Consider the following 27,896-nt stretch of genomic DNA (forward strand, 5'->3'; position numbering starts at 1 on the left):
TGCATGATAGAGTGACTTACATTCACGTGGTTACTTGACTTACCTACGATGTTTTGGACAGTATCGTAAGAATTCAGCCCTTACGCATGGGGAGTTTGACTTTGTAGTATATGTGTATTGGCCAGAAGTTTGTTCTGCATGAGGAAACCTTCCAACACCCTTCTCTTCCATGATGTCTGCCCAAGGAAGAATTCTTCAGGCAGGAGCAAATCATGTGTTTGCTTATTGTGTATTCTGGTAGCAATACTGCTGGGGCTTAATAGGGCGGACAGCAGGTAAGAATTTGCACGGGTCTGTGGTTGTCTTTGTGCTGTTGTTTCTGAGATGCATCTCTGCCTTGCAGCTAACACCATAAGTCTGGGATACTGTTATTCCCTAGAGCATTTAATGTAGCATCTTTCTGTTGTTGTTCCTGTAATAGGAAAATTATTTTCAAACTGTTTTCTTATGATTTCAGCAGAAATACTATACTCCTATAATTTATATGGAGGTGGAGGGGAACATCTAAAAGGCCAGGGTGGAATAGGTGGGGGCTGGATATCAATCTGCTGTTCCTGGAAAAAGTTCATTAGGGCAGACTTGAGTTGTTTTAGTATCACTCACGGATCTTTCTGGTAAAGTGGGGGTATTCGAATAATTCAGTAAATTAATGTGATTCAGTAAATAATGTACAAAGTTAAAGTGCAATTTGCTCAGTTTTTCTTCCACTATGTGTGTCCTGAGATTTGCAAGGCTGTTTAGTTTATTGAATGAGCTTCTCGAGAAGATCCTGCACTTGTGTGAGTGACCACAGCTGAAAGGATGGACCTTCGTACTTCAGTTGTTGACATTTTTACATGGATTTCTGTCATCCTTAGTAATGGATTAAATGACACGGGGGGAAGGGGGGGCTAGCTTTGAGGCAGGAACAGTGAATGAAATGTCTCTGTTGAAGGCTGTGGATACCCAAGAGTCAGTAATTATCACTGATCAGTATTTTCCCTTTCTCTTTGCAATCTTACTTGGAATAACTTGCATGGTAATGATACAGTGAAGGAGAGGATTTCGCTCTGTCACAGAGAGAAATTAACTAGTCCTGGTTTCTAGAAGATTTATTTCCTGATTGATCAACAGTGGCCATTTGGAGAGGTCCACTGGTGCTAAACTCATCCCTCTGGTACAGAGGAGACCAGCTCCAGCACACACATGTCGTTGTGGACAGTTGCGTGGCTGGGGTTTGGCAAAAATGCCAAACCCTTAAAGCAGGAGGCAGGTGCTGTAGTGAAGGAGCAGCCACGTCCTGAAGCTGTGCAGGAACCCGAGCTTGCCAGGGCTGTCCTGTGCGCCGAGGTGCTCGCGCGGGCTCCAGCACAGCAGGCCTGTGTTGGTTTGCTGCATTTCCTGGGATCCTTCCAGTATTTTAGCCTTTCCTTCTATCAGCTTAAACTTAATCAGTACTTTCTTGTCATAGTATTCCTGTATATCTACAGGCTTGTTTTTTCTATAAGCACGTTCAGCTCTTTTCCCATAGCTCATTTTATATTTAACGGGTGAATTGTACAATTCTGCCTGTTTGTATAAGGCAGTGTCCAAAATCACAAGCAATATTAGCAAGGGTTGGTTAGTCCCAGAGATGAAGAGAGAATGAATAATGTACCACTTCTCACTTACGAACAGATCGAGTCTCTTCTTGCTTATTTTGTGAAAATGACCAAAACTTCTGTTTCTCTACGTTTGAGGTGCATTAGATGTGATTCTTCTGTCTTTCTTCCTCATCCGGATAAGCACTTGGCCTGGCTTCATCTGGGATAGCGTTGGTTTTCTTAGTTGCTGGTACGGTGCCGTGTGCTGGATTTAGGATGAGAGTAGTGCTGATAACACACCTATGGGTTAGTTGCTGCAGAGCAGTGCGCACACAGAGTCGAGGACTTTTCAGCTTCTCGTGCTGCCCTGCCAGCGAGGAGGGAGGCTGGGGGCGCACCAGGAGCTGGGAGGGGACAGAGCCAGGACAGCTGACCCCAGCTGGCCGAAGGGATGTCCCGTACCATAAAAAGCTGTAAAGCTGGGGTAAAAAACAGTAAAGCTGGGGGGGTTGGCTGGGGGTGGCGCTGCTGCTGCTTGGGCTGGGCATCGATCGGTGGGTGGTGAGCAACTGCACTGTGCGTCACTTGCTTCGTGTATTTTAGAATTATTATCCCTTCCTTTTCTGTCTTACTGAACTGTCTTTATCTCAACCCGTGAGTTTTACCTTCTCTTCTGATTCTCTTCCCATACCACATGGGGAAGAGGGCAGTGAGCGAACAGCCGTGCGGTGCTGAGCTGTCTGCCGGGTTAAACCACAGCAGCAGTATGTCATTGTTTCTGCCCTGAATTTTATACACTGCCACAACCAACAGTTATCACTGTTCTAAGACATAAGTTCATTTTCACATCTGTTCATTGTAACCTCAACCTGTGTTTCAATCCTAATGCTGAAATCGTGTTCTTCAACTTCTGTGTTTGTTTCCAGCACGAGTCACTTAACATCTGCCTTGGCAGACTCTTTCCTCAGTTCGTTTCCAGTCTGTCCAGATTGTATCTCACTGTAATCCTATTTTTTTCATTTACACGTAATCCTCCAGACTTGAATCCTCTGTGGTCTTGGTTTAGTGTCGCTTTCTTTACGCAATGGACAAGCAGACTGAATTGCTGTGGACTTGAGCATATCTCCTTAGTATCCCATTAAACACTGAACTTGATGTTATACCATCAGTCTGTCATTGTTACTTGGGTGGCTATCTGGGCATTTCATAGTTCCAGCTAATTAGAGTTCCAGCATTTTTCTAGTTTATTGCACCGTTGTCTGGACCAGTTCTCAATTCTTTGGTGTGAGACAGAAATACGGGATTCTGGGCACTTCAAAAACTTCTAAAGCTCAACAGGAAACTTGTTCGTTAGGTGGTTAAAAAAAAATAAAATCAGAGATGCAAGGCAGATCTTTGTTAGATTTTTACCCTTGATAGTATGATACACACTCAGTAAAATTATTTTCCGTATACAAAGTCAGAAATATATTGCTCAACATATTGCTCTGTTTTTGTACAGAAAAATTCCAGTCCTCCTCAGGAAAAAGTCTAAGTACAAAACTTTCGCTGTGTGCCCTTCAGCATTTAAAAGACCGAAGCTTATAGCAATGAAGATTTCACAAGACCCAATTCCAAGTGGTCGAGTACATCCTTTTTCCTCAGAGGTGTTCCATAAACAGCGTTGTTTTCCCTCCTGCCCGCACACTCTCCCTTCTACCCCTTTTCCTCCAATCAGAACTACTACAGACAGCCGATAATCCTAACCTGCAGTCTGCTTTCATTTGGAAACTTTCTATTTCTTTCCTCTCTGCTTCTGACTTAATCCTTTGCCTACTTCGCAGGCCGATTCTTTGATGAGAATGAATCCCCTGTTGATCCGCAGCAGGGTTCTAAACTGGCAGATTATAATGGGGATGATGGGAACGTGGGTGAGTATGAGGCAGACAAACAGGCTGAGCTGGCTTACAATGAGGAAGAGGATGGTGATGGTGGAGAAGAAGACGTCCAAGGTGAGCTTGGGCCTTGTCTCCATCCCATTGTAATAAAATCCACGCTGAGTTTTCTTGTTGAATTTGTGTAAAGCCTCACTACTCGCTGATCAACAATTTCTAATATGGAATAAGTAAGCTTTAGGCAATTGTTAAAATTTGGTCTTGCTTTCCATTTGAAAGCAACGTTACAGCAGTTCTCAGAGTACTTCAATCGCTTACTTGAATTGTGTACAGTTCCTGCTAGGAAAATCATTTCTGAAATGTGAAATATCTTGATTTTCTAAACACCAGAATCTGGTGTATAGCTGGTTGGAACGCAGTCTTTGACATTACTAAAGCAATTTTCGAGTAGAGAAGCGTGGCTTTTGGACTGTTGCTTATTTTGTCACACCTGCCTTGAGGTGGCACACGACGGAGCCTCAGTTATCAATTCGAAGTGTAATTTTTTATGCATTGTACACAGATTCAACAGACTTCTGGTTTTCCTTGTTAACCAAACCTCAGAACTCATCTGGTGCTAGCCTAACACCTGTATATGCATGTTCACCGCCTCGTTCTGCATGCACTTCAGCGTATCACCTCCATTGCTTGTCTGCCGTGTATGTGCCACGTTGTGTGTCATTCTCCGTGTAGCTGTTTGGTAATGCCTCGCGAAAGGCTTGCATGTCTGCAGGGTGGAAATGTTTAAGCAAACATTTATAGTATTTCTGGTTAAGGAAATAATGCAAAATAAAGGGGGGGGAGGTAACTCTTAAAGTTCTACGTGTCCGCTGATTTTGATCCTTGTAATGCAAGCTTTTTAACTGGTAGTTTCTCAGACATTTTTTTCATTACCCTCTTAGGCATAATTAATGGAAAAAGCTGATAAAAAGCAACTAACTTCTGTGGGCACGCATCTGGCTATGCGGTGTAAGCATTTTTTGGCTAGGCTGGTTGTTTGAAACTCATGAACAAGCAAAAGAAAAGTATGGATCAGAACCCTGGGCAATTAATTAACTTACTGATGAAAATGAAAACTGTGCTCCAGATGATGTGGTCTGTTTTGTTACACTTTTTGCTCAAAGCTGTAGCAGGGGATTTTAGTCACTCTTGATTACTCATGTCTGTTCCTCTGGATGGGTTATTATGAGGTTTTAAATTGCTTGTTAAAGCTAGCTTCCAAATGAACGTACAGAAGTACACATGGCCTCTTGTTGATGATGTGCCATGGAAGTAGGAGACTTGCTGCTAACGATTACAATTTCGTACTGGAAAGGAAAGCGGGGTATGTTGTGCATGTCCGTGTGTCTACGCTGTGCTCTGCGAATCCAAGCAGTCCTGCGGACACTTGTTTTTTTGTTACCGTTTGTTAGTTCAGCTCCCCCTAGCACGCAGCAGGAGATGCCCGGCTGCTCGCCACCTTAGTCCCAACCCGGACTTCAAAACACAACTCTCGAAGTTTTAACCCAGGCCACGCAACCCGACTGCGTCTCAGCGCTGTCCCGTGCCGCCTGCCCCCTCCAGCCTCCGGGCAGCCGCTGCCCTCGTGGCGCTGCTGTTCCTCTCCTGCTGCCTCCCAGCCCAGCGCCGCTTTGCTTATCAGCACGCGCACGCTGCCGCCGCGGCCTTCGCAGGGGAACCGGGGGCTGTAGGTAGCGGGAGCGAATATCGTGCGTGTGGTAAACTGTCAGCAGGACCCTGAAGGGCACCCTGCGTGCCTCTTACAAATGGGTGGGTCTGATAGAGTATTAAAGGGTAGAAAATTGTTCAAAACCACAGAGGTTGTGGTTATGTAGCTTGCTATGCAAGGGAAGTTTAAAAAAAGAGCTCCAGTTGAAAGTGAATTGAAAACTTTCACGTTTTGATGTTGATGCCTCTCAGCTCACTGCTCTGGCGGCTTCAAATTTGGACTTGTTCTGACCAACCCCTCTTTATATCCGTGTAGATGTAATAGATTTTGTATCTTGTAGTAAAGATTGAAGAGTGCCTCAGGAAGCCTTTTCCTGAAGAATAGTCTGAGCAGCACACGTTACAACCTCAGACTTAATCCTCCAAAACTTTCTTGTCTTGTTTCCTAATGACTGGTTCCTGTGCAAGTCGAGCAGCATGGCAAGTGGTACTGCCAGGAGCAGAGTTTTAGAAAAAGTCTGCATCAGTCTGTACACTTAATTTGTTTGTAGAGGAGGAGAAGGTGGAATTGTGGGGTTTTGGAGGAAGGGTTGTTGTAATTGGTCAGGGAGGGAAAAAAATGAATTTCTGCCGTAAAAACTATTAGGAAAACATCACATGGTTTTGCATTAGGCTAGAACAAAGCATCTGGCATGTGCAAACAAGGCAGTTTGGTTAAACATGTTTTTCTGTTGCCACTAGAAATGTGTGGGCCTTACATTGAAATTATCAGAGAAAAATACACAAATCTGGGAGGTGTGCTCATGTCAGTATCCAGTCTGGCATCACTTATTTCAGTTCACCTGTTTGAAATGCAAAGTGATACGTAAGTTGTTGGCTTCTACTATAGTAAAAGTGGATTTTTTTTTTTTTTTGGTGGTGGCTGGATGGTGAAAGATGATACAAATCAAGTGATAGCCATGTGCTTTATTAGTAGTTTCTTACCAAACAAAAGCATGTCGTGTAGATTAACAAGACTTCTGCTGGTGGGAGTAGGTTACTATTGGGCACCTACCTCACTTGCAACTGTTGTGAAAGTGTTTTAGAGCTTCAGACAGCTTGTCCTCAAGTAAAAGACTTGCTGAACTTGTTGAGAGATGCAACTGATGCCAATGACTTGAGCTTTGCTTTCCATTCCTGTGAACTAGCATATTTCCTGAATATAGAGAGACATCGTGAGCTTTGAAATGCAGCAAAAGATTAATTAAAACCAACTGAGCTTTCAGGACTTTCTGATTTATTGAGTGAAGAAGGCTGAGGACCAACAGAGATACCTCAATTATGGCAGCTAGAATAACATATTTAAAAACATTTTTGTTTTACATTGAATTGTATTGAAGTGTATTTCCTTGACTGATTGTGTTTGTGTGCGTGTGTCTGTGCATGTGCTACAGTAAATGGTTATACTGAGGGTGCACAAGTTTGGGGTTTTGTTTTTAATTTTATGATTTTCCCGGAGGCTTAAAACCCTAGGAAGAGAAGTCAAGAAGTAGCACAGAACAGAGTGGTAGAGAGAGAGAGTCATTCAGGATCGGAAGGATGAGATGGAACATCTTCATTCTTCCAGCCAAGGACAAAGTAAAAACGCTGCTGTAAATGTGAACCAAACGCAGCTGGAAAAGACGTGGAACTCCCAAATTGGTCACTTTGCATCAGTTGCAGGACTGCTTACCATGCATTGCCCCTGCTGTGCTCTCATCTCTGCTGCTGTGTATTTCCTGGCTGAACTACACATTCAAGAGTATATGTCTTGGCTGGTGGGCTGTTTATTCATCCTGTGGTAGCCTGACAAGATGGATTTCTTTCAGTTGGGAAGAGTGGTGGTGAGGAATGTATCGCTGATTCCTCAGCAAGGCTGAGATATCACAGATTTCCATTGATAAGAGGTTTGAAAAGGTAGAGGGCTGCTTTTTACGTTTTAAAGTCTGTCTTCAAATTTTACACTCAAGCCTGAGATGCAAGATAGCAGTATGTAAAAATGTTGACGGCAAAGTCAATTTGAGCATTGGTTAAAAAAAAAAAAAGCTTTCCCTGAGAAAGGTGCCATGTGATAGAAATTGGAGGATACCATTTTTCAAACCTGGCAAGCAGGTGGGAAAAGCCTTACCTTACTCCTTTGCAATCTATTCAGAGACCTGGAGGAGAGACAATGACTTCTCTATGCAAGTTGCATGAGGTACCCAATGTTTTGTAAAGTCTTACAATGTTTTAACTCTAGAATGGGTTAAAAGTTGGTGATACAACTTTTCAAAGTAGTTGACTTTGTGGTTGGGTTTTAGTGGGAGAGTTTGAAACATTTAAAGGAACATTCTCAAATTACAGTAGTAAGTTTAACAAGTTCTACAATCTCTTAAGTCAATAAATCTGTGAAACACACTTGTAATAAAGCCAAGGATATTAAATAGTGTGAAGTCACAGTTTTTCAGAGGGGACAACTCCCAAAGTGCTGACAGCTGGACTTGTAATTGCAAGCCCATATGCCTCCTCCATATTTCCCGATGACTTCATTCCCATAACCAGACAGAGCCAATTCAATGTGGATGTAGAAAGCACGTTTAATATCTGTTTCAGTAGTATCACATCAGATTTGGTCTGAATATTTCAATTGCAGATGATGAAGAAAGAGATCTACAGAATGACCTCGTCGATTATGGCAAGCAACGCTTCGGTGACGGTGTTCTTTAAAGCTTGAATGAAACAGGAAATGTAGATGAGAAGAGATCTCAACTGAAGAACTTGAAGTGCTGCAAACTGAACCATTTTTACTTCAGTGTTTCATACTTTAAAAGAAACTGATAATAAACCCGATAAGTATACTCAAAGTTAGTGAAGTAACAGAAGGAAGCAGTTGTGTACATATGTACATAGTTGTACTATTGCAAATTGTATTAAAACTACATTTTTGTTGTTACATTGAGCCAATTACTTAGACTGTACCTTATCTGTAAGAATCTTTTCATCTGAAACCAATATTATAAATATGGGCTGAGCTGTTTCTGCAAATTAGAAAACTTTGTAAACTGGAGAACTTGTACAGTTTGTATCTCATGTAACAAATACACTGTGGAAACAATGTACAGCCAAAGGACTCCTTTTCTACAGTAATACCTGTATGAGCAAAAATACTCCGCTTTTTTCATGAGTGCTGTGTTTTTGTATTTTGCAGGTGAGCTACCAGTTGAGAATGAAAACTGAATGTTTAAAAAAGTTGCTCCTTCCTTAATGTAACTGAGGAAAGATACAACAGTGAAGTAGTCCTCAGAAGCAAGTACCGTTTTAAGTCTAATGTCCAGTGACCAAAACTCATAGCTACAGCTGGAAATCAGTGATAGTAGAATTTCAGTAATTTGATACATCCTGAAAAAAGTTAATATCTTATTTTAGAAGGTAATATAGATAATTCAACACAGCTCGTAGGAAATTTTTGTGTACGTGTTAAAAAAGAGCAAGTGTTATAGTGAGAAGCAAAGACAAGTTTACATCAGCTTTGTAGGAACCTTGTTGGAAGGAACAACCCCTCCCCTCAGTAAATATGTTGCATCCACCGTTTTACTGTTTCAAGAGCCTCCATCCTGCGTCACACTCACTCGAGTTAATTTACAATTTAATACTTTGATACAGATCTCTCTCGACATCTGCCACGTTCCATGTTTTGCGTTTCTATCTCAGACGAGTTTGTAAGTTAGATACTTTTTGTATTATGTGTTTAAGCACTTTCTGAATTTTACGGAAATGATTCAATTGATGTACAGTAGAGGAAATTAAGGTTATTAACCCAACCTGCTTCTCCAAAAGGGCTACTGTGAAAAGAAATTATAGGACCTTTGACTTGGGTGATTGTACTTTATCTCTGCACTCAGGTTCCAATTTCAAATAACAGTTAAGGTTTGCTCGATGTCATTTCAGTGGACCTATTAAATTTCAAAAGTTGTACCTTTTTTTTTTTTTTTTAGCTGTAGGGATATTCTTCTAATGAATCTTCAGTATACAAGAAATAAAAAATTCAAATTCTGGTGATGCATCTCAAGGGTTTTGTTGTGTTGTTTAAGGCTTGAGCTCTTCATTACATCCTACTCGTGGGAGGCAGATGGGGGGAATAGCCCTTTGCATGGTGTGATATCCTTTCAGTTAAAAATAAAATGCTGAACCTCCTCCAAATTAGACACCGTACTAATACCACACAGTAAGTATAAACCTGTACCAGGATCCTAAGAATAGCAGTCTTCAGTAAATACTGTATTTAAGCACTGCAACTTTTTGTTTGTCTTAATGTAATTTCGCCCTGAATTAGGTGTTAACTTGATTCTTCTAATGAAAGCAACGTATATGGGTTCTAATAAATTAAGTTGTTCAAAGTTTGTGAGGCTTTCTGGCTTTTTTCTTTTGCAGCAAAAGTGTAAGTCAAGGTGATTTTTGACTTTTGAGAGTTGGATTAATTGAGGCCTTCACCGAAGCTGAGGTATTCTGGCACATCAGCAGTGGTTACAGCTGTTTGATAAAGGCCAACTTCTGGGACGGGGCATGAGATAGAGAAGTCACTACGTGCCCTGAATGTGACAAAAAACTAAGCTTGGAAGGCAGTACAAGCATACGTTCCCTGGAACGTTTTAACCCAAGAATGAGCTTCACGCGCAGTGACTACAATTGCAGACCCTCTGGCGCTGAATAAAAACTTCTTTGGCCAGTCCTATGCAAGTCACTCCGGTGCCGCATGTTTGCACCCCCTGAACCATGGGACTGTTGGTCAAGCAAACAGGTTACTGTGCGGGTGTACGTGGGTAAGCGTACAACAGTCGCGCTGCCCTTTGATAACTGGCCACATGCACACCAAAGTCAGCAGCCTTCTGGTGTTATGAATTAATCTGATTTCCCATGAGGAACGTATGCTGAGAGGCAGGTGCTTACGTGGACACCTGGACCGTTTTCGGGTAGATTCTGTGGTCATACCCTGCCTCTCTTAGGACAATAAAGAGCTTTCTCTCCCTGTAACATGATGGGGAGCTACATTATCAGAATTTCATTTTTTAGCCATCTTCTAGAATGTTGAACCTTCCAGTTTATTTCTCTGAGTCTGCATGGGCGTGGTGCTTTTGAAAACACTGACCAAATACCCCTTCTCTATCAAAAAGGGGAATGCTCTGCTAATGCTCAGGGCTCATCTTAGGGTGTTCACTGCTGTGACTGACCTCCACAGTGACATGCAGGATTCTTTAATGTGTTTTTTTTTCCTGTTCATTCTGATTTTCCATGAAACCTGACTACTTATATATAGTACAGAATTACATTATCCAGTACTTTTAAGCAAAATTGTTAAATAACTGATGTTTAAAAATAGATTAATTTGATAATTATAGCCCTGCTAAAACTATTATATGCATAATCAATTCATTACTGCATATTAACTTTTTTGTTTTCTTGTATGCCACAGGTCTCATGTTAAGATTCTTTAGATCTTCTGATAGCAAAATAAAACCACTACTCACGCCAGCTTTCGTTGCCTTGCTGCGCCATTGCCCTTTTATTACCACACCTCACTTCTGCCATGAATTGGTCTGGAGCAGACCACGCTACCTGACAACCCACACCAGCGTTGCAGGCGTGTTTGAGCAAGGCTTAGTTTGTAGGGCAGCACTAAGCGTACGTCTGCAACAAATTATTTGTCATATGACTACTCCAGTGAGTGAAGCATAACAAAGAACTCCGCTCTGCTTTTCCCCGTCCCAGAAACAGCCTGTGTCTGCAACCACATTACTTACAGGTTGAAATTGATCAGGCAAGAGGAAGAAAAATTCTTCATTCTATTTTAGTAAGCTGGTAAGATGCCAGCCCAGATGGCCATTTGGCCTCATCCAGTACACTTATTTCTTGCATTTTTCTATCCTATTCCTTGAGAAACTGGTATTCAGTTTCATGGCTTCTTTCATAATCGCCCAGGGAATCCTTAACACAGAAGGGAAAAACGCAACAAAGTTATGAAAGGGAGCCGTGAGAGCCTGTCCTGGATGAAAGTTTCATTCCTGGCTTGGTTGGTGGCTCCTTGGCAGGAGCAGGAGCACCGCTGCTGATGCACCGATAGCGCTCAGCAAAGTTTTGACATGAGGCAAACGCTACCAATTCCCTTTTGCTATTTGGAAAGTGCCAGCAGACTTGGACAGCAAGCTGTACGCATGAATTGTAGGTTTGTTTTGCCCCTATGTTTTGGGAAAATATTTCACTTCAGCGGAGCCCATACCGAAACACAGTTTGATCCTAGTGGGTATCCTTTTAAGGAATCTAATTTAGGTCGCTAAGCACTTTACCCTTCATTATTTAGTGATCCAATGTTTAAAGAATTTTATTTCTAAGGGGAATTGTTCTGTCAAACAAATTCCACTTTGGTGAAGAAGAAAAAAAAAGTCTGTGTTCTTTTGGGAAACTGCCAATGTTTTTAGAGCAATGTTCCTTATTTTTTTTTTCTTTTTTTGGTGGCTCCATTACAGCTGTTTCCTACGCCATCTCCTCGCACAGCCATGTGGCTGCTGCTGCTTCCTCCACCCCACTAGCTGAGCCCTGCAGCGCCTTTGTTCCCTGTGCTCCTTCAGGCCAGCTCTGCCTTCCTGCCCTCCCCACAGCGCCTGCCGTCTCCTCTGGGCTACGCCAATGCAGGCACCAGGCTCGTAGCGAAGTGCCCCAGCGTTCTCTTGGCGCTGCCTTTCCCTCCCCCTTCCTTGCACCAGGCCTTTCCAATTGCTTCACACCTGCAGCGCCGACCTCCCGCTCCCTTCTCTCCTGACAGCCGGGAACCACTGCTCCGGGGACGTGGGACGCTCGGTTCATACTGCAGAAAGACACTGAGCCATGGCTTGAGCTAGAAAATACATTCAGATGTCTGAACAATCAAGCTGAAGGCACAAGACGACAACTAGAGGTGTCTCCATTTTTCACAAATTCCTGGAGCTTGTCCTCAGCTTCCTATGAGATTTGCTCTTTGCACACCAGCCTGGGAAGCGGCGGGTCCCACTGCTTTACTCCAATTTTTTAATGCAGCAGCAATGCTGAACGGGGATAACTGCCTTGGCTGTAAGTAGGCTGTTCCTAAAGCAAACGTCCCCAAAGGCAAATAGCCCGAAGAAGTGGGGCCTGCCTCATTTTTACAGGCTTCTAAAGATTCCAAATTCACAAACGATCATTTTGTTGTTTCCTGAGACACCTTATATTTAAAAACAAACAAAAAAACCAACAAAGTGCAAAGTTTGCCAACTAGTCTGAATCCGCAGTTCTCATCCAAAACATATTTTAGCTTTTTTTCAGGAAGGTGAAGGCCTAAAGAAGTGATGAAAATGTGATTGCTCTCAAACACATGGAAGAGAAGATGCTGAACAAAATGCAATAAATGCATCCTTTTCTAATAAAGTTCCATCAAACACAAGCCCACTTTTTAAACACATTAATTAAAAATATGAATCACTGACCTGCCGTTCGCATGACTGTACCTAATATATTCGAAAGAGATATTCTGTCAGCACCACCACTATCAGCACGTATGAGTAAAAACATGAATGACTAACCTATCCTGATTTTATTTTTTAAAACCTAATTTTGAAATCCCTGTGCCATTTTGGCTGAGCCAGTACCTGTTTCCATGGAAATGGCAGCATACAAAACGTTGACATATTTGAGAGCGAGCGAGCGCTACTTAAACATCTGCTTCCCCGATACCACCAGCTAGACTTTAAAATAAAACTGGCTCTCACATTTGGTGGAGCTGGTTTACAAGAAAAATCAAACAGCATCTTTAAACGATGGCCTAGCCCAGATCCTTTTGTTTAAACAATATGTCCAGATAGCGACAGCAGCACGCAGTGCGCTGAATTCTTCTTTTAAGGCTCATGCGTAAATAACTTTTCATCTATATGGCAATGCATCTAAGGAGTAATCTCTTGAAAAAAGCAGCTAACAGGACCGACAGATCTTCTCCTATCTTTTCATAAACTCACACCCAGTTTTCATACATACATTTTCATACACAATTCCAAGTGTTTCGCTTCACCTTACAACTTCGCATCGCTAAGCACTCAGCACCGTCACTGTTAGGAAAATTTTTGAAGTGAGGCAGTGTGGTGAGGACGAGCACCTACCCTTCATCAGAGCCTGGCTTGTAGCCGTGGTGGTGTGAAGAGGCCGGTATTTGAAGCAGAATCCTGACTGCATTTCTTTATCAGCAATCTCTTCAGCCAGCCAGGCACACTGCCCTTCTAGGGGTCACGTTAGCTGAAAATATATTTACACTAAATTTTAAATGCAGTCCTTTAAACTGATAAATAGATAAACACATCGGCTAATAAAAGGCATGGAGCTTACGTTATTTTGACTTTACTAGAAAACAAAAATAATTTGCTTTTCAGTTTTTTTCTACAATGATTTCTTATTAGTTCGTTCTTTTCCCTACCCTCACTTAGGCACCCAAAGAGTAATGGCTCTACCCCTGCATACCGCTGCAAACACACCAGACTGAGTTAAGAGTATTTATTGAAAAAAATGGCTTCCTACCGATTCGAGATCTAAGGGAAAAAGAAAAATCAAATCCATATGCAATAAGAAAAAATCTATTTTCTCTTATTTTGCCCTAGTGTATATCTGAACAACCTGTATTAACTTGTGAGACACTGCTGACCAACAGCTTCATTCTTTCATCCCTTATTTAAAAAAAGTGAAAAACATTTAATTTTCCCATGGTACCACATTTAGAGAAAAAAATGCCTTAGCTGATAAAACTTGATTTATCCCTCTGCCTCCAATTCTTCATCAAAAAATAAAAAAGAAAAAATAATAAAACATAAGGAACTACTTTTGCAAGTAACTGCAAGCGATCTGAATCGCTGTCGGGGCTAGCAGTGACTACACACACCGTCTGAATTCTCCAAACCATTTTGCAATAGATCATAACATTCCAAAAGTTTGTTAAGGGGCAGCCTGGAGACTTTATTTCCACTTTCATTCCCTACACTTAATTTTTCAATCTACTAATAAAACTCATCCTGGGGCGGCAATGAAATGGAAACCCCGTTGTTCGCAGAGCAGAGGACGGGCACACACCCACAGTAACTCTGGTAGCAGCACTAAGCTCATTCCTGGCACAAGGCTTTGATTCACGCTGCTCAACTTCAGGCACTCAAAGATAATTTGAGAAGTGTATAATTGTTCTGGGCTTCCTTTTAGTTCATGGCAAGGAACAGGCTCCTCCCGATGGAGATTCGGCTCTCTCCCGTCTTCCATGGAGTACTGGAGCCCCTCGCTGCTGACCGAGACAGACAGGCAGAGTGCCTGACGCCAGGAGGGATCAATCCGGTGAAGGGACTGATCCAACACATTCGGATCTTGCCTTATAAGATCATTTTCATGGGACCAATTCAACATATCCTGAGCAAAGGCATCCTACTAATCCCCATCAAAGAAATCTATCCATCCTACAAAAAAAAAAAAAAAAGAAACAAGAAATAAGTATGTTCTGAACGTGTGCACTTCTTTGGAAGCTTTCCACATAATTCAACCCTTTTCTACTTTCCTCTTGCCATTTCAAAAGCCAAGTGTAGTAACTACCACGACTGCCAGGTCACAGAAAGAGTAAACGGAGTAAAAAATTACCGCATTGCCGTGCTGTCTGAAGTTGTTCTGATGTCAGCCAAGAAGTCTTAGGGTGGGTGAAGCCAGTGTTCAGAAATGCCTGCAATACTTCTCCTATCTCAGTCTCCAAAACTTACTTGAACTCTAAAAGCTGCACAGGCTAAATAAACAACTGTTACACGTAGTCCTTGGTGTAAAGGAATAATGGCAGCTGGCCAAACAGCAGACGTTTGGATGCCTTCGTTCTTTAGGGACAGGAGGCAAACCCCAGATTTTGGCATCCAGTAGAATAATGGGGTAATTAAAAATATAATGCAGGCTGTGGCAGCAGGGTTACTGAAAGAATTGCTTTCAATGTATTGTGAACTATCTGCACCCACTTAAACATGGTGATCTCTACCGACCTCTTAATTAAAGAATAACACCACCTTACAGCTTCAAAGCACAGTACAGATGTAAACTAATTAACATATAACAACTGCATGAGGAAGTTTAGGAAAATACTAAATTCCTCAAACACTTTGAGCTGATACCATATCAAAGGCCAAGAAAATTCTTGCAATTGCCCCATTTCCTAAAGATTTCAAATGCAAAATTACAAAAGAACAGAACACCTATACGCTTTGCATAAATAATCAAACTTTAAAAACCCCAATTATAAAAGGCTATACTTTAAAAGCACTCATAAGTCCATGTAAATTAATGTTCAGATGCCAAAAATATTTTGCTCAAGGTCAAACTGAGAAAATACATATTCCCAAGTCATTTTTGATCAGCGAGTGATTGCAGTACTTTGTTTTTATGCCCAGCCCTGAAGAGAAATCTGACTTGAGGAGACATTAGCATACAAATGGGATATGAACTTTCAAAGCTTATGCAACTGCTACTCCATTACAGACGCTCAAATCAATTACATTGTTAAAAATCAGAGGAAAAAATCTTTGTTTCAGTTTAAAATATGAGTACGCTCTTATACCTCAGAGACATAAATGGAATTTGAAGCTGGTAGAAGTTTAGCGTGTTAAGAACAGGGGAAAAAACAACCAGAGTTCAGTCAATGCTCTCCCTGCCGCTATTTTCCTCCCTCCCCTCCTCCTTACTTCCATTTTCCTCTCCTCCTTTCCCCCCCCCCACAGAAAGGGTTGGAGAGGAGACTACATTTTCCTCTCAGGATGATTTAATTCAGTCTTCAAATTAGAGGGATGTTTATCCTGCTTAGCGGGAAAAGCCTCAGCACAGCAACGACCACACGAATTCCAGGTACCTCTGTAATGAACAGATGGAAAACAATTAATAGCAAGCTGAAGACTTTGCTACCAAGAGTGAAGGATGATTTCAATGCCGCGTATTAGAAACCCAAGCACCTACAACAAACAGTTGAAGAAATTTGTTCTAGTTCGTCCCACTATCCAATTTTGTGGGTTTTCAGTAGACAGGTTTTCCCAAAGCTTTCTCAAAGTTACACAGATCCCACAAGAGCTAAAACTCGTTGGTGAACCTAATTTAGTTTAAAATTAGGAAAACCAAGCTGATGGGTAGTATCTCACCAAAAGGGAAAAATTAGCTCTGTATTAAGCAGATGAAAAATAACCATTTTTTCCCGAAATTTAACAGCTGCAAAGAGGATTCTGCTTCCATTTCTTTAAGACTAAAGTGACAATTGACAAGATGAAAACAGACACTAAATAACTCATGGTATATGTATTTTATTAAATATTATTTTACATTTTCATATAGACAAAATCATAACCAGTGAAAAACAAAGTCTGCAGAGCAAAAGGACCCTTGTAAGCATTTTGCAGTACAAAATTACACGTTTTCAGGGATTCACAGCATGATTTGCCTGGGAAATACACCAGGGTGACTGGACCCGAGGCTGTCACGCACTTCTGCTTCAGTGGAGCATTAATACGTGCCACAGACCCTCTGCAGAAACAACCGGTTTTATAAGAGGCATCGTGAACCCCCCTGCCCCCACACACGCGCTGCAATGTTCGAGCTGCCAGAGGCCAAGCCAGGAGTGGAGGAGGAAGAGGAGCCGGGTCCTTACCTTCACGGCACAGCTACGGCGATGCGGCACTGCCCCGAGCTCCCTGCGCACACAACCACGTACTGCTCCCCTCGGACTCTCGGCAATTGGCCTGAACAAACGCGTGTGCCCTTGTGGTACGTGGAGAATTCACCGCCACAAGCTCACTGCTTCCCACGTGTCTTACAGCAACTGAAGCGTTTCCACGCTTGCACACAGCCAAACACGCCACAGAACAGCGATTGCTTCAACTTCCACGACACAGGAAAAGATGAAATTTTATTTGAATTCATGACATCGCATTTCCCTAAAACCCTGTTTCTCGGGTAGTAGCAACAGTAAAACAGTACCAGCAGCCTATTATTAAGCTTGCTCAAAACATGCTGTGAATTATCAGCTTTGCGTTTCCTCCAAACAGTGAATTAACAAAAGTGATTAACACCTGTCAAAGCGTTCTTACACTCTCCCACGGCAAAGAAATATATGCAATGGAGCGTCTTCCTATCATAGGTTTGCTTTATGCAAACATCAAATACCACGAGTTTGTTTGGATACTGGAAAAAAGCTGGATCAGAAAAAAAAAAAGCCTAGAGAAGGCTCACGGGGATCTCACGCGTGTAAATACCCGAGGGGTGGACGCAGTGAGGTCAGGCTCTTGTCAGCGGTGCCCAGGGCCAGGACAAGGGGCCCTGGAGGCTCCCCCTGGGTCCCAGGAGCAGTTCTGTGCCCGCAGTGCTGCGGCCCCGGCTCAGGCTGTGCCGAGAGGTGCTGGGGGCCCTCCCGGAGAGCTCCAGCACCTCCTGGACATGGGCTGGGCACCAGCTGGGGGTGGCCCTGCTGGGGGGCCTTGGGCCAGAGGGACCCAGAGGTGCCTCCAGCCTCAGCCACGCGGCGGCTCTGGGAAAATGCTATTTCACTTGAAGCGAGGTTTCTGAGGTCCCTAATTGTTAGCAGAATCTATTTCACTTTTCAGCAGCAGCCCTTGAAGAAATTCAGTAACCGACAACTTTCAGCTTCGTCCATATTACGGAGACCTTCACCAGAAATCGTAACTGCAGTCCTTGCTTCAGGATACATACAGAACCTTAAATAGCCTCTGACCCATGTACTTCAACTTTCAAGTTAAACTTTAAGTAACCTCAGACCTTTCTTTGAAGAGAAGGACCAGAATTTTTAACAGGATCTTTTCTGGAAGAAATTAGAAAAAGTGAGATTGGGTGCTTCCGATAGTTTGCATTGCTGTGGAGAAATGGCGCAGAGTTCTGCAATAGCTAGAACTTTTTAAAGACTCCAGCACCAAGGATACTGTGTTTCTCTAGTACAGCACTGGTTTAAAGAAAATGGAAAAAAAAAAAAAGCGGGGCATATATACCTATTTAGTAGATTACACTGAAATTTTCAAGACAGACAGAAAGGGTTACGATACTGATGCAAGAACTTCATGCCGATACAGAAACCAGCACGCTCAATCCCTCGACCTGTATCAATCTCTTCCCACGTAGCACCGATGGGGTTGCTAGTACGGACACTACAGTTTAACTTCTCCAAACTGGGCTTGACCACTTGCAGATGTGTATTTTCATCCCCAGAGGATTGTTTCTTGGCTGTAGACACTTCAAAGACGTTCTGTGCTAGATCAAACATACATTTAAGTTGGTTTAAATTTGTGCTTGCCTTTGTTTCTGAACAGGCGCAGAGTACCATCTGAATCCTGATTCCCGTCAGCTGAAGTGTAAGCAGTCAGAACACCACGTCTGGGGCTGTTCCTGGACAGCCAGATTGGATCACAGACGCCTAGGCACAAAGGAGCAAGCAGAGCCTGGTAGCTGCTTCTCATTTAAGTCAAGTGCATGGTTCTGTTTCCCTACTAAACAAAATTTATTCCCTTCAGATAAGCAAGAGAAACAACAAATACTGGAAATAGGTGATTTTAAAAATTTAAACCCAAACGAGAATTGTTTTGTTTACACAACTACCTCTCATAGTCACGTCACAGTTATTTTCACTTTGGCAGAATAAACTGCATTGAACGACTGTGCTCAGAGTAGCGACTGGTACCTACAAATAAAGAAAGATGTTGAAATGCTGGAGAACTGAAAGGGCCCCCACATTATCCAGGGAATAAAACCCTTTTCCCCAGAAAAAAAAAAAAAAGCCCCTCAGGCAAGATTTAGGAATACACCGTCTTCAGCTTATGAAACAGAATTCCAGGCGTGACCTGATCCTTGCGTGTGGGTCCTGACGCAGGGAAGAACAACTCCAGCAGCGTATGACTTCTGAGTCTTGCTGAGAAGTGCTGGACGCAATAGCTGGAAGTTACATTCAAACCTGAAACAAAATACAATCCCTAAAAGCAGACACATGAAACAGCTTCCCAGGAGAAACTGGTGGGCTCACCCATGCTGAATCTCCGTAACGAATAGGAAAGTCACTCCAAAGCAAGTCATTTTCAATGAGCATGACCAGTGTGTAAACAAAAACCTAATAGATCAGCAAGACTTCGGGGCTGCAGGAAGGTGAATTCAGGAGGAAATCATAAAACATGAAGAACGGCCTTTCAAATGAGCATTCACAGAGTGTAACGTTTCAAGAATGTGCAATGCTGCTGGCAACTATGCATTTTTTTCCCTTCAGTTTCTCTGTAAAGTGAAGAAAACACGCACCTAGAATATCTCAGTCTGACAGTCCTTGAAATCTACTGTCAAGGGAAAAACCTGCCGCTGCCAATACACGAGCCTTCTCTGAAGCAAGCACACGTTCCAAGCTTGTAACGCTTCACGTGCATACACGCAGCCACAGCACTATGTAGTGTTTTTCCATTTTACACACAGGCAGAGCTAATACTCCTTGCACGTTATACGTTATTAACACGGGGAACAAGTTTCAGCAGGAGGACCTTTGAACTTTCGCCTTCACAGCAATGCCAATTAACAACACGACTTGTTATAGTCCCACCTGACACGGGACCAAGCCCTCCAACACCAATACCCTCCAACACCCCCTCCCTGATAATTTGAGGATGGCACAAAGCACTGCGGAAGACATATTTAAATATTCCATAGTACTGAGAAGTACACCTCTCGTTCCCATAAAGATTAGTTTGAACCCTGAGACATACCCTTTAGTATCTCTTCTAAATGTTGTTTTTCTGGCTTTTGTTATAAACGCACTAGATGGTTTTGGTATTCGTACAAATATCTGCTTGCTTCGAATCCTGCCGAATGATTTCCTCTGGCAGCTAGTTCCACTTTAATTACATAGCTTGAAGAAGTATTTCCACCTACCATTTTTCAAAACTCCCACTTTCTGAGTATCATTGATGTCCTTTTGGGCTTGTACGATGAGACATCACGAAGTTATCTTGCCATACTAGTTCCTCTTAATGGACTGACAAACAGTTTAATTAAGTTTTAACATGTCCAAGCTAACCTTTTTCACAGCTGATCATACAAAAAATATTCAAGTACAATGCGTAATGATTGTGCTTAGGAATACTTGAATGCTCTAAAGGAATAAGGCCTGTTCTGAATAAGGACTACACTGTTTCCGCTGCCTTTTTATCACTTCTTTTCTTCAGAAACTAAGGTAAAATTATTTTTATAGTGTCTTCTGCTAAAGAGCGAGTGCTGTGATAAAATTTTAAAACAAATTTTGGCTTCACAGCAGCAGATGTGGTTCAATTTAACAAGCCAATAAATAATATAAGTGACTAGAGAGCTGGGACTTTTATAATATGATGGGGGTCTAAAAGCTAAAATGGGAGTCAACAGGTATTACAAAAAGAAAACGCACGATACCTGTGGGTTTCTGCCGACTGCTATGTGAGAGAGCGCACACAAAAGCTGCTTTTGTGGAAACATGCTACTTTCAGCACTAACTTCAGAAGCTGTCCTAAGGTCATAAACCATATTAATCTGAGAACCGAAGACTTCTGTTTACAAGGCTCGGTGGATAAAAGCCATCTCCGACAGAAAGAAAAATCAGATATACGAGTTTAGTAGGTTGTAAATCACCAACCCGGCCCCGCCACCTCCCTGCTGTCCTGCACAGGGTGCTCGGGCTGCTTCTCTAAGGCACGCAAATGCTCCAGCAGGCAGCACCCCCAGCACCTCACGAGAGGCTGCCGAAAAGTTGAAAATAATAAAGAAAGGGGGAATAAAGCCCCACGCTAGGCCCCACAGGCGTCTTAAAGCACCCAACGCAGCCCTGCCCGCTGCTGTGGAAGGCAGCAGCGCACAACCCGGGCCGTCCCGAGGGGAGGGCCGGCCGGAGCGTCGGAGGGGCCGGGCGCTTCGCCCCCCGCCGGGCCGGTCTCCAGCGGCCTCCCGGGAAGGCCGGCGGCTGCCAGACCGCTGCGGGACAGGCTCCGGGGGGGGAGCGAGGCCGCCAGCTCCGCACCCCGCCGCCCAGAGACCGGGGGGAGCCGGGCCGGGCCGGGGCCGTTCCCCTCAGCCCCCTCGGGCACCCCGCGGCCGCTGCCCCCTCCCCGGGCCCCGCGCCTCAGGGAGCGGCGGCTGCGGGCGGGGCCGCTCCCCTCACGGCCCCCCCGCTCCCCTCACGGCCCCCCGATCCCTCAGAGGCCCCCCCCGCCCCGCTCCCCTCACGGCTCCCTCAGAGCCCCCCCCCCCACCTCACCTCACCTCAGGGCGCGGCGGCCGCCGGTCCCGCAGACCCGGCCCGGCCCAGAGCCGCCCCGTGAGGCGCACTCGGCGGCAGCAGCCCTCGGGATCAGGCAGCCGGGCCCGGGCCCGGCCCCGCCGCCGCCGCCGCCGCCCGCTCCCCTCCTTCCCGGCCTGCCCGGCGCCGCCGGCCCCCGGCCCCCTCCCCCGGCCGGGCTGCGCGTGCGCGGCGGCCCCGCTGCCATCCGGGTCCCTCGGTGCGGTGCAGCAGGTCGGTAGGCGGGAAATGGCGACTGGCTGCTGAGCGGCTGCGGAGTGCCGAGCCCCGGCGGCGGTGTAAACACAGCGGCGCCCGCACGGCCCGGCCCGGCTCGGCACGCCGCGGCCCGGCCCGGCACGGCCCGTCCGGCCGCCGGGGGCCCGGCCACCGGGGGCCCGCCTCCCCGGCACCCCGCGCCCGCAGGTAAGCGAGGCGGCGGCTCCGGCAGCGCGGGGTCCCAGCCCGGGATAAGGGGGAGGGGGGAAGCGGGGTGCGGCCGCCGGGGGGGAGCCCCCCGCGCCCCTCGCTCCCCCCGCGCCCCCCGCTCCCCGCCCGGCCGCGTCCCCCCGCGCCCCCTCCCCTCCGCCCGTCCCTGCCCGGCGGCCGAGGCCAGCCCCGCAGCCGGGGCTCAGCCGGCCCGGCCCGGCCGCCGCGCTCGGGGGGCGGTCGGGGGGCGGCTGTCAGCCCCGCGCCGCGCCCCCCCCGCCCCTTCCAGGCCGAGGCCTGCGGGGTGCCCGCCCCGCCCGGCCGCCGCGGGGCTCGTCCCGGGCCGGGCCGGGGGCGGGTGCCGGGCTCCCGGCGGTAACTCGGAGCTCCGGGGGGCAGCGCGCCCCGTGCCGCCCCGCGCCCGGGGTGCGGAGCTCGGGCCGCGGCGCTGGGGGCCGGTGGCGGCGTCCCCCCGGCGCGTCCCGTCCCGGGGCTGCCCGGCGCCGCCGCGGTCGTGGCGCTCGCCCCGAGCCCGTTGTTTCCCGGCAGCGCTGCTCCCGGTGCTCCTCCTGCGCGGGGGGCGCTTCGGAAAGTGGTTCCGAGGTGCTGTGGGCTGACCCGGCCGCTCGCGATAAGTTTCCGCCGTTACAACGCGATGGTCCGCGAAGAGCTCTGCGCGTAGCTAGTGCTCCGGCGCCTTGGGCGAGTCGCAGCCTCTTTTGCCATTTCTCCATCGGTAAAGTGGGGATAATAATACCTCGGAGAGTTGTTACAAGAAGTAGTTAATGTTTGTAGAGGGCTTAAAAGACCTAAGTGTTATTAATTAAGCCCCATGACACATTAAGGTAAGAGTTAGTGAATCAGGTTTACACATGGATGAACCGAGGCAGGAAGAGATTATGATTTAGCTGGAGTAACGTATTGGATCTGTGACAATAACAGAAAACAAGTTGTAACTGCTTCGCGCTGTAGGCACGAGTGAACAGTTCTGTGTAACAGATACGCTTCCAAGATGATTTCCCCTCCCTCTGTTCCCCCACCACCACCCCAAACCCGAGCTTTTCTACCTCAGTTTCGCCTGTGTGACTTCCAGTTGAGTGGATAGCTCCAAGGACACTTGTGGCTTGCCCACTTAAAAGTGTTTCAGCAGTTTTCATAACAAGATATATGTTCTAGGATGCAAGCCAAATCCAGGCTTGAATTCCATAAAACATTCTCCACTTTTCCCCTGAAAACATTGTGTGGAACTTAGTTAAGACTTGATCCTGTTCCAGTCAGCAGAGTATGCGCTGAAGCTGACATTCCTGTTTCATCTGAGAAAGTTCCTCCGTTAAAGAAAAAATTCTGCTGTCATTCTGTCCCGCAGATTTCACGTTAGAGTTAGATCATTTTCTTCTAGCGATGTAAACATTCCACATATGCTGGAACTGCACATGCATTTTCATAATTTAAAGGTAATTTTCCATGTCCAGACTTCCACTGCGAGCGTTGGTAGCTTCCTTCCCCGGTGCTGATTCCCCGGCAGACTGACATGACACTGCTGCAGGCTGAATAGCATCGAGTGATTAAAACTGCCACCGAATCCAAAAGGAAAGTTAGTCTCCATCTTACAGAGTTTTTCCATACTGTATTGGCATTTGTTGTCTTTGATCACTTGTAATGCTGGTGAGGTTGACACCAACAAAAATACTATTTCCAGAAGACTAACAATCACTTTTTCCTTTTCTGACAGTTTTCTATGCAAATATCTCATTCCTGTGGAGGAAACTTTTTCATAGGTGTAAGCGGAGTAATAGCTTGGAGTTCCTGCGCATTTTTGTTAGGAACTAATACTGGAAGTCAAACTATTTTGGCAAGAGCTCTCAAGAGAAGGCAAAACAGCATGCATCGAGTAGGATTGGAATTTGGCAGAAATTTAAAATTAATGTGCGTTTCTAGACATCTGTATTCTCTGACAGAAGCTCGAGACTTCTCGTCCTTTAGAAGGGATAACTGGAAGTTCCAGAACGTCTTCAGGATGGATTCAAGTTCGCAACCGAAGAGCTGGAGTCAGTGTAGCTGTTTAACTCTGAAGCTGCCTTTTCCAGTATCTGGGGTCCCGGCTCTTCCCTCTTCAAACCCTGTACAAGCTCTTACCCATCCGTGCGTTTTCAGCCTGGTCTCCCTAGGGGAGCCAATTCCTAGGGACTGCAGCTTTTGGACCGTGCTAGCGTCAGCCCAGGAGTACCCCACAGCCACAGGCTGCCGCCCCCGTGCTCCCCCCCAGCTCCCTCCTTATTCCCCACTTTCTCAGGAGCATTCCTCTCAGCAATCCTCCTTTCCCTTCTGATTCATCGCCCTGAGTGGGTCAGATACGATGCTTCTTGCTCTTATTAGTCCAGGAAGTAGACCAAGTCTGAACGAAATTCTTCCCTTTTGCTAGCAGCCTGCATTACCGCTACAGCGTTGGCACCAATCTCTTGTAAATTTTTGGTGGAAGATTGTTTTCATCTATTGCATGTGAAGAGCTCATCTGATGTTTATCCATCCCAGTGAGGTCTTCAGAAAAAGCAAACGTGCACCATAAGCGCAGAGTTGATTAATCAAATTCATGACGACTTACAGTTTTTAGGGGCAGAGTGAATTGAATCATGCTGCTCTGATCCTGCAAAGGAGCGGTAAGCTCTTTACAAGCTGGTTTAAGAGGAGTAGCCATCTAATTCACGTCGGTTCTGACAGTGTCAGCCCTACGGAGTGCTTTAACCACAGGTTAAGTTGCTCAAGTGCGGTGTCAGTTGCAGTGCAGTGCATCGCCTCTGACTGCTCGGAGGAGAACTTCGCACACAGCTACTTGTCAGTGCGCCAGCCTAACGTGCTGTTTACATGGTGAGTTGCCTAGATAGCGATTATTTATTATTTTAGAAAAATATTTTACATTCACAGATGAAGACATATTCAATAATACTTGAAAAATCAACTATGAAATCATCCACACCTAAAGCAATCAGAGGCTGGGTAGTAGTTTCCCAGTTGGCAGTCTTAACTTTTTCGAAATAGATTACTTCCTAATCAGATCAGTTCCAATAATTACTTTGATTGAAGTCCTCTTAGCTATGGAAAATAAGAAGTTTTTTCATCTTACCTCATGTTCCTGGGAAATGCTTGTCAGGACAGTCTGGTGTAGGAAAACACTGGGTTGAGTGTCGGGAAAGCTGAAGTGTATTTGCACCTCTGCCGGGCGCGTGCTCCGACACATGTCCTTTGTTGCCTCAGTTTCCCTACCTGATGCTTTAGTATTTATGGTGCTGGGCCCTGTGGACAGCCCGATGGGAAGCAGATACGCAGCTGCTGGTGGGCAGAACTAAGGCGGCAGCCACATCGATCTCTGCTGTAGGGTGACAAAAAGACGCAGCTCCCCACGGGGAAAGCTTTATGAGAGTTGAGCCCCTTCCGTTGCGTTTGTATGCATCGAGCTGGCAGAACCCTAAAGGCAGTGCTGGGAAGCCGCCCGTCTGTTACCTTAGGTCTAAGGAGGGTCCTCTGTCCGCTGAGTGGCGTGATGCTGAAGGTGCTTGTCAGAGACGACAGGAGCTGAAGTTACCCCTAGTAGTCCAGACACCCTTCTGAATCCGGAATTTCTGTTTGTTGGGTGAGGAATCGAGTTAGAAGGCATAAAACACTTCATAGTTTCGAGTATAAAAATACTGCATCGGTGTAACTTCAAGGTAAGCATTATGGTGAAAATAGCTTTAACTAAAAGGAGCTGCTAACTCCAGAGCATCTGGAAACCAAGCTCTGTATACTTGCTTAAAGTAGCACAGCGCTGAAGTACGTATCCTGCTGTTTGTTGCCGGCATACAAAGTGTGAGGAGCAGCAAAAAAATACACAGCTAAACCATTTGGACTGGGATTTACCTGTGTGTGCAAACACGTGCGGTGACAGCGCAGCAGGCGTGTCGTTATCAGCAGAGAAAGGCTAAGAGAGTGAGACCGCAGGGCACGTGAGCGTTCTGGAAGCCTCGCGTGAGAGAAAAGGGACCTGCCCTTATTTAGGGTACGTTTAAGAAGAGGTGATTTAAGTTAGTAAATGAACGGGAACCCGCATCAAATCAGAGCGGTTGTCCTCAGCAGTTCAGCGTTCGCTGTACTGATTCAGTCTAAATCGTAACTCGGTTTACTTTAGGCCATTCTAAATGATGATTGCTTTGATTCATCCTGTATTTTAGGAGGTGCTAATTAGAGGCAGGTAGGTAATTCAATCTCAGGATTAGCCTATACCACAAGGACTTCCCTGGCGCGGCGACAGCGGCCTCGTTAGTGGTAAAACCCCTGCACAAAGGGGTTCCCTGTGCCAGCACGAGTCGCGCTGCGCTCGCCGTGCTTTGGCTGGGTTTGATGACACAAGATGAGCATTTCCCCCCCAAAATGCTGCATCGGTGTAACGTCAAGGTAAGCTCTCACATCTCCGACAGCCTCGCCGCCCTGGCGGACGCCAGCCAGTGTTGGTTAGGCACCACCAGCGCGGATTTCCCTGGCTTGAGGGGCGCGCGGTGCCTCCTGCCCGGCGGGCGGCCGCGGTGCTGCCCCGTGGGACCCTGCCTCGTCCACCACCGCTGCCTCTGGGCTTCCCCTTCTGCAGCGTTCCTCTCAGGGCGCGTGTTTTTGAAGTATTTGCTATTTCAGGAAGGAGTGGGCTGACTTGAGGCGGCAGAGCTGCGTTCTGTGTTTTCTTTTGCCTTCTCTGTGTTTTCCAGGCCCTTTTCACACAAGCTAACCCAGCGTCTGTCCCCGCTTTCCAGGACCCTCTCATTTCCCGGGGGAGCTCGTCCAGGTACGGCAGCTCCAGAGCCCAGGGCCTGGGGGGCTGCTGCCTGTCCGGGGTGGGCCTGGCGGCGTTCATGAGGATCTGCTGGGTTTGGAGATAGAGGGGGTGAGGGAAGGCCGAGTGCTGGTGGTAGTTACACGGGCAGCAGTTAGCGCTGCTTCCGTCTTTGCCAAAGTATAGCATGCCTGAAGCGTTCAGGTTTGTCTTCTGAGGACCAAAAGTGCACAAGAAGGAGGTAACTTATAAATAGCAGAGAGAGCTGAGAACAGGAACTTGCAGGCTTTGTGTGTGCTGGGTTTAAATACGGTGTATTTGATTGAGTTACCTAGCCCAGTCTGTTTGACACCTTAAACTCTTGTCAAGAGCAAGCAGTTGTAATTAAATCAATTTAAGGACGGTTGGAAGAGCTTGTTTATTTCGCTTATCAAGGCAGAATCTATGAACATTACAGAAGAAAACAAGCAAGTTAGTGGAATCGCGATACTTTTTAATTTATATGTTCTTAAAAATACAGATTTTGGAGACTCGAGTGTAGCTGAAGTGATATTCTTAAACAACTGTAATCGCTGTATTTGGAGCTCCTTACTTTTGTGGTGCCCGGGGGCCAGAAAGCTCGGGAGCGCTCTTAAGAAAAGGTCTTGGAGAGCTCAGCTGGAGAAGGGAGCTGCGTGGGTATGGCTCAGGTGAAGAGGTGCCATGCTTAATTGGTGTGCTTAATTATCCTGTTGGATTTATTTGAAGATAATTTTCTGGTGATAGTAGATTGGTTTATTATATATCTGGAAAATGTTTGATAATGTTCGCTCTCAAAGATTAATAGTTAATATAAAAACGTCCGGAGGCAATTAACATAGTAGGGTTCCAACCCATAAAGTAGTTCAAGAGCAGAAGATAAACGTTTGTCATCAGTGATCCGTGCTTTCAAAGTTAAAAAGTTATTTCGCGAAGATTGCTCTCTGCTCTGTCTCCTCTCTATGTATTTTCTGTTCCCCTTTTTCTGCATTTTGGGTGCTGTGAGGTCAGAGAGGTGTGCGCAGCTCTCCCCACGCTCTTCACTTTGTCGCTGGCAGCTCGAGAAGCTCTGTGCCCGCGTTTGCAGGCAGACGATGTTTTGTCAGAATTTCTGGGGTACGGGGCTCTTTCTTCGAGGGTTTAGTTTTATTTTTAAAATGGAGTGACCGTGCTGATAAACC

At 45.6% G+C, this 27,896-nt stretch overlaps 2 protein-coding genes and 1 long non-coding RNA gene across 7 annotated transcripts in view; 2 read left to right on the forward strand and 1 right to left on the reverse strand.

Annotated features, from left to right (window-relative positions):
• The window catches only part of GOLM2 (golgi membrane protein 2), a 23,059-nt gene extending 13,522 nt beyond the window's left edge, over nucleotides 1-9,537 (forward strand). Inside the window, exons 9-10 of one of the 2 annotated variants that reach the window (XM_083850353.1) lie at nucleotides 3,386-3,553; nucleotides 7,794-9,537. In XM_083850353.1, coding sequence (XP_083706479.1) covers nucleotides 3,386-3,553; nucleotides 7,794-7,867 — 242 coding nt within the window. In that variant the 3' untranslated portion in view covers nucleotides 7,868-9,537. The remainder of the gene's footprint in view (nucleotides 1-3,385; nucleotides 3,554-7,793) is intronic. The other variant, XM_083850354.1, reaches the window with a different exon arrangement.
• Nucleotides 7,723-21,436, reverse strand: LOC310904957. 4 transcript variants are annotated; one of them, XR_014588691.1, is made up of 3 exons: nucleotides 14,807-21,417; nucleotides 13,300-14,628; nucleotides 7,723-12,029 (listed from the first exon to the last, which is right to left on the reverse strand). It is a non-coding gene; the product is annotated as an uncharacterized lncRNA (long non-coding RNA). The 4 variants fall into 4 exon arrangements; XR_014588692.1 differs by having other exon boundaries at nucleotides 7,723-11,122; nucleotides 11,920-12,029; nucleotides 13,300-21,417; XR_014588693.1 differs by having other exon boundaries at nucleotides 13,300-13,432; nucleotides 14,258-21,416.
• A 235-nt stretch (nucleotides 21,437-21,671) lies between these two features.
• Nucleotides 21,672-27,896, forward strand: part of CTDSPL2 (CTD small phosphatase like 2) — a 44,093-nt gene continuing 37,868 nt past the window's right edge. The window contains exon 1 of the mRNA XM_083850350.1: nucleotides 21,672-21,896. The gene's annotated coding sequence lies outside the window, so the exon portion shown is untranslated. The remainder of the gene's footprint in view (nucleotides 21,897-27,896) is intronic.

The sequence above is a fragment of the Anser anser genome (genome assembly GCF_964211835.1).
Source record: "Anser anser genome assembly, chromosome: 10".
Taxonomy (NCBI): Eukaryota; Metazoa; Chordata; class Aves; order Anseriformes; family Anatidae; genus Anser; species Anser anser.